General features: G+C 33.2%; 1 protein-coding gene across 1 annotated transcript in view; it reads left to right on the forward strand.

Moving 5' to 3' along the window:
* LOC106473149 (nibrin-like) overlaps positions 1 to 7018 on the forward strand; it is a 58907-nt gene that overhangs the window by 24290 nt on the left and 27599 nt on the right. Inside the window, exons 5-6 of the mRNA XM_013933830.2 lie at positions 2440 to 2599; positions 4799 to 4902. Coding sequence (XP_013789284.1) covers positions 2440 to 2599; positions 4799 to 4902 — 264 coding nt within the window. The remainder of the gene's footprint in view (positions 1 to 2439; positions 2600 to 4798; positions 4903 to 7018) is intronic.

Consider the following 7018-nt stretch of genomic DNA (forward strand, 5'->3'; position numbering starts at 1 on the left):
TTGTGTGTTAAAAACTAAAATGGTTTATAGCTGTTGGTTTCTGGACTACTTGTATGTTAACAAACTGAAGTGGTTTATAGTTGTTGGTTTCTGGACTGCTTGTGTGTTAAAAACTAAAATGGTTTATAGCTGTTGGTTTCTGGACTACTTTTATGTTAACAAACTGAAGTGGTTTATAGTTTTTGGTTTCTGGACTACTTCTATGTTAACAAACTGAAGTGGTTTATAGTCGGTGGTTTCTGGACTAATTGTATGTAAACAAACTGAAGTGGTTTATAGCTTTTCATTTCTGGACTACTCGTATGTTAACAAACTGAAGTGGTTTATAGTTGTTGGTTTCTGGACTACTTGTATCTTAACAAACTGAAGTGGCTTATAGCTGTTGGTTTCTGGACTACTTATATGTTAACAAACTGAAGTGGTTTATAGCTGTTGGTTTCTGGACTACTTGTATGTTAACAAACTGAAGTGGTTTATAGTTGTTGGTTTCTGGACTGCTTGTGTGTTAAAAACTAAAATAGTTTATAGCTGTTGGTGCCTGGACTATTTTTATGTTAACAAACTGAAGTGGTTTATAGTTTTTGGTTTCTGGACTACTTCTATGTTAACAAACTGAAGTGGTTTATAGTCGGTGGTTTCGTGGACTAATTGTATGTAAACGAAACTGAAGTGGTTTATAGCTTTTCATTTCTGGACTACTCGTATGTTAACAAACTGAAGTGGTTTATAGTTGTTGGTTTCTGGACTACTTGTATGTTAACAAACTGAAGTGGGTTATAGCTGTTGGTTTCTGGACTACTTGTATGTTAACAAACTGAAGTTGTTTATAGTTGTTGGTTTCTGGACTAGTATGTTAACAAACTGAAGTGGTTTATAGTTGTTGGTTTCTGGACTAGTATGTTAACAAACTGAAGTGGTTTATAGCTATTGGTTTCTGGACTACATGTATGTTGACAAACTGAAGTGGTTTATAGCTGTTGTTGTCTGGACTGCTTGTGTGTTAAAAAACTAAAATGGTTTATAGTTGTTCGTTTCTGGACTACATGTATGTTAACAAACTGATGTGGTTTATTCGTTTCGTTTCTGGACTACTTGTATGTTAACAAACTGAAGTGGTTTATAGCTTTTTGTTTCTGGACTACTTGTATGTTAACAAACTGAAGTGGTTTATAGCTTTTTGTTTCTGGACTACATGTATGTTGACAAACTGAACTGGTTTATAGTTGTTGGTTTCTGGACTACTTGTATATTAACAAACTGAAGTGGCTTATAGCTATTAGTTTCTGGACTGCTTGTGTGTTAAAAAACTAAAATGGTTTATAGTTGTTGGTTTCGGGACCACTTGTATGGTAACAAACTCAAGTGGTTTATAGCTGTTGATTTCTGGACTACTTGTATGTTAACAAACTGAAGTGGTTTATAGCTGTTGGTTTATGAACTATTTGTATGTTGACAAACTGAAGTGGTTTATAGCTTTTCATTTCTGGACTACTTATATGTTGACAAACTGAAGTGGTTTATAGTTGTTGGTTTCTGGACTACTTGTATGTTAACAAACTGAAGTGGTTTATGGTTGTTGGTTTCTGGACTACGTGTATGTTAACAAACTGAAGTGGTTTATAGTTGGTTTCTGGACTACTTGTATGTTAACAAACTGAAGTGGTTTATAGTTGTGGGTTTCTGGACTACTTGTATGTTGACAAACTGAAGTGGTTTATAGTTGTTGGTTTCTGGACTACTTGTATGTTAACAAACAGAAGTGGTTTATAGTGGTTGGTTTCTGGACTACTTGTATGTTAATAAACTGAAGTGGTTTATAACTGTTGATTTCTGGACTACTTGTATGTTAACAAACTGAAGTGGTTTATAGCTGTTGGTTTTTAGACTGACTGTGTTCTAGAAAGCATTTCTATAAGTATCTGATAATGTAATGTGTTCATTTGATGTAAAGTTTGTTCTTAAAATCCAATTAATTAAAAAAGTTTTCAGTGATGAGTATTGGATTGATCAATATCCTCTGTAATTGTATGTCTGTAAAAATAACATTTAATCTTATTGAGTTTCTTGTGTTATTAAAATCGGTAATCATGTAGTTTAATTTTTCACTAATCAATATTCATTTTTGTTAGTAATATCTGTAATTCAAAGTCTTTTTTCTTCAGTAATGGTATTAAATATCGTATGTAAAGTAAAGATTGAAATACTAATGGACATGAATGTAAAATTAATTAATTAAGATAAGCAAGTTACACTTGGAAGAGAAAGAAATAAAACATAACTTCAAGTGTTTGAAATATTTTTTATGAAAGACTGTCTCTCTAACATGTCTCAAGGGTCCTTAAGGTTTTGTAATTTTACATGTGTTTCTTTGTGTGTCCTTAATATACATGTATGTGTGTTTCAAAAATTATTTTATTAAAATATTGCTCCATTTTTCAGGGTTGACTATGAACCTTTGGTTGTGACGACTTCAGCTGTTGATTCATCCGGGAAAAAAGAATTGAAACCATTGATTTTAAAACTTGGTGGACATGTGGTGGCAGAATGGAGAAGTGATTGTACGCATTTAGTAATGAATGAAATTAAGGTCACTGTTAAGGTGTGTGAATGTTAATTTTTTACATTAACGTTGGTTAAATCCTGTCTAATTTTCTGAAAAAAATATATATAGGTTTTAAGTAAATGTAACTGTTAACATACGTTTTTATTTTTCTTTACAACAAATATATACTGAAACAAATCAAGATTGGTTAGATGTCTGATAGGACAATTTTATTTTGGAAAATTAATTTGTTTTGTAACATTTATCCTGTCATCAACCCTTGCTTGTAATCTCTTGTAGTTGCTGATATCCACAGTTATAGTTGTAATCTCTTGCAGCTGACAATGACTACATTGTATGTTGTAGGTCCCACATAGGATCTTTTTAAAAGTATTTTCCTTATGGGATTAATTGGAATTTTTTAATAAAAACAAACTAGCTGTAATTTGATGAACAAGGTAAAATTTGTTTTTATAGGAGGATTACTTTTCTGTTTAAACTGTTGCTAATTGTTATTATGAGGAATGTAGTTAATCACCTTTATGTTTTAAACTAATAGTGAAATTAATTTCTTCATATTTCTTGCCTTTATTAATGTTTTTTCTTTTCACTGAAAAATGACAGAATTTAATTCAGACATGAAATAGAGTAGTATGAAGTTTTAAAAAAGTTAATTTGTTAGATTTTTCTAAAAACAATTGGTCATATTTACCATTTTATTATTCATATCCAAGAAACATTTTGAGGGTCATGTTCCTATGTATAAGTGATCTCTGGCTTAACCAGAGAAAATTACAGTAGTTGTCTAAGTTTGTATGGTCCCTATCAAATCCAGAAAGCATCAGTAAGATAAACATACAGCAATGAGTACTTTCTAATCTGCCAAGCATTTTTCTACAGTGTGAGAGGCAAAAGCTCTATGTGTGAAGAGCTACACAGTGATGCTTTGGGTGATGTTCATCAGCCAAACACAGTAAGCTGCTCATCGACACTGTTTATTGCCCTCCACCATCATTCTTTCTCACACTCCTCTTTTTCATGACCAGGCACTTCTTCTTGAACCTCCTCAAAAATACCCATTTGATATTTTGATGATATTCGTTGCTTTGGACATTTATTTGCATCATAACCTTCTTTGATCTCATTTACAGCTTAATTTTCAGTTACGGCTATCACGTCATGATCACATTCACACATGCTGCATTAGTAATATTCTAAGGATTTTCTGATCTTGCACCTTCAAGTCAGTTTCAAATATAATGCTTCTGACATTTGCACAGAGTTTACAATGACTGGCATAAGTGGTTTCAAAGAAGTCAATGTGTTTGCAGGAAAATTTGTGTTAGAACATCTGAGGGCCAAAATCTAATTTTTAGCAAAAAGTATTCTCACTAACTCTACAAAATCCACTGTATGTTTGCAAGTATTTCTTCCTTTCAAGGTTACCCTAAACTGTATAATTCATCGTAAAATAAGTTGTATTTCCAGGAAGCACAACAAAATCCCAGATTTGACTGGCTGAGAAAGCTCTGTCATATGTGCTCTGGTTATGTCAGAGATTACTTGCTAAGAACAGAGAAGTTACAGCATTCCCACAGAGCCTGATGTCATTTCTGTAGAATTATCTTTCTGTATTTTTGTAGCAGTAAGGTTACAGTTAACTTTGGCTTTTTATTTTATTTTATTTATTTATCTATAGATCAGTAGTTTGTGTGATATTATTTCACAATAAGTTTGATGATAGTTTTATCAAATCTTTCTTAACTGTCCTACCCTGTATGGTTTTTCGATATACTCATTATAAGTATTACGTAGTATCATCCTAATTACTCTTATACAGTATATACTGATATATCTGATATCCCTTATCTGTCATCAGAATGAATAAAATTCTTGGTGTTCTTAAGCTGTTTCTTGCTAGATTTTTGAGCATTTTAGTTATAAAATCAAAGATCCAGACTATCAAACTTTCATAAGACTTGGTATCATGCAAAGAAGTTTTGTTTTTACCAGTCTATATAGTTATGGATCTATATTCACATAAGTTCATGTAAAGAAGTCAGAAGAATTCTTTAGGTTTTTTAGGTTACTTTGTTTGATGGTATTCAAAACATTGGGTTTTCTCTAATAAAAATTTCATGTTCAAAAATGCATAATTTATATTATAAACTCCTCATTACTATTAATAAGATTTAAAAAAGAATGAAGTGAAAAAGGCTAAATTACTGTTAATGAATTAGTTCTTCCTTTTCCCAGACAGTGTGTGCTCTAGTTTCCTTGAAACCTCTAGTCACCCCAGATTATTTCCGTGTTTTTGTGGAGAGTATTGAAAATAAAACAGAACTTCCAGATGCTAGTAGGTGAGAAACTTGTGAACTCTACTACTGCAAGTAATTTTATACACTGAATAAAATATACTTATATAAGCATAGTTACAATTGGTATTGTGGGATGTTCAGTCCTTATATCAGTTTATTTTGTTGATTTGACCTTATATCAGTTTTAACCATAGTTGTATGTACTTTGATTAATATTAATAGGGTAGCCTAGAATGCAAAAAGGACTTGTGATAAATACAATCAATCAATTGCTATACTTTTAATGAATTATAGTATTTCAAACTCTAAAAATGTGATAAAAATTAAGTACTTTTGTCTCAGAGCTATGTGTGCATTCACCACACCACTGCTGAGATTAGTATGACTGCCTGTACAGGTTAACACTATCTAATTGGTTGTTATCACAGTGTATGTAATGCTCTTATCATTATTGTGCATTGTTGAAGTTAACTTACTGTGAGGCTGATGTTTATGCTTTGTTTTAAAGAATTTGGAACATTCTCATTATATACCAGTACATCTTTCCTATAAAAAATGTAGTATCTTTAACAAAAGAAGCAAAAGCCAAATTTTTATCCCCAGAACAAATAATTTTACTGAGTTGATAAGTTAAGTTGGTGAAATGTCCTGTCTAACAAATAATTTTACTGAGCTAATAAGTTATCTTGGTGAAATGTCCTGTCTAACTGTGTAAGAAGATTCACCCATATGTAAAGCCAGTGGAGACTTTTTTATCATTTTTCATCTTGCGTGTTTCTTGGTGGACACTAACAGTTCAGTACATTTTGTTTCCTATCCTAATACATATGGTAATGAATTCAGTACCTGAACTTCTGGCTTTATACACTGTATTGAGTGCTAACAATTCAGTATTTGGAATTACTACTATAATGAATTGTATTGGATGCTAGTATTAAGTACCTTAACTTACTGATATTGTACATTGTACTGGATGCTAGTATTAAGTACCTTAACTTACTGATATTGTACATTGTACTGGGTGCTAGTATTAAGTACCTTAACTTACTGATATTATACATTGTACTGGGTGCTAGTATTAAGTACCTTAACTTACTGATATTGTACATTGTATTGGTGCTAGTATTAAGTACCTTAACTTACTGATATTGTACATTGTACTGGGTGCTAGTATTAAGTACCTTAACTTACTGATATTATACATTGTACTGGGTGCTAGTATTAAGTACCTTAACTTACTGATATTGTACATTGTACTGGGTGCTAGTATTAAGTACCTTAACTTACTGATATTGTACATTGTACTGGGTGCTAGTATTAAGTACCTTAACTTACTGATATTGTACGTTGTATTGGATGCTAGTATTAAGTACCTTAACTTACTGATATTGTACATTGTACTGGATGCTAGTATTAAGTACCTTAACTTACTGATATTGTACATTGAACTGGATGCTAGTATTAAGTACCTCAACTTACTGATATTGTACTGTTATGTATTTGCTCGTTTGTTACGTAGATACTATGTGGGCTTTCCATTTTGCACTTATCGTTGGGACTTTCACGATGGGGTTGGTGAGCGTCCCTCAACACCAACCACTACTGGTTTCGCCAAGGCTTATTGGTAGTGTTCCTGTTACACTGGCTCCTCATATTTCCTTGCTCTCCACAGTTCCAACAACCTTTCTGGGTAGCAGCCTTTCCTGCTGTGGCATCTTTCCTGTGTTGAAGTTGCCGGCATTGAGCTCTCTTGTGCCCAGGTTTGTTACAGTGCCAGGAAAGTCTCTCAAACTTCTCTGAAGGCTGCCCTTTTCTGGCCTTGAATCCCGATGACTGTACTGTGGTACCTCTGTACTGGAAGTAATGTAGGATTTGAATTCAAGAGCTCTGGCCATTGCATCCTGCATAGTAGAGGGGTGTGCTTGCTTTATGTGTATCTTCAGCTGTGGATTGTCCAAGGCATTTACAAACTGATCCCTCAGCAACAACTTGTGGACATTGGGTGGCACTGCTTTCTGCTCCCCTGTCCATCCATTCATTTCTGCCAGGAGCTCAAATTGTGCTCTATATGCTTCCGATGGTGCCTTCCCATCGAATTCCTGTGGCTTCCTACATACTAGATCACCTTTATTGCTGACACTCATGTCTGGAATGTGAC

The sequence above is a fragment of the Limulus polyphemus genome, unplaced genomic scaffold (genome assembly GCF_000517525.1).
Source record: "Limulus polyphemus unplaced genomic scaffold, Limulus_polyphemus-2.1.2 Scaffold5930, whole genome shotgun sequence".
Taxonomy (NCBI): Eukaryota; Metazoa; Arthropoda; class Merostomata; order Xiphosura; family Limulidae; genus Limulus; species Limulus polyphemus.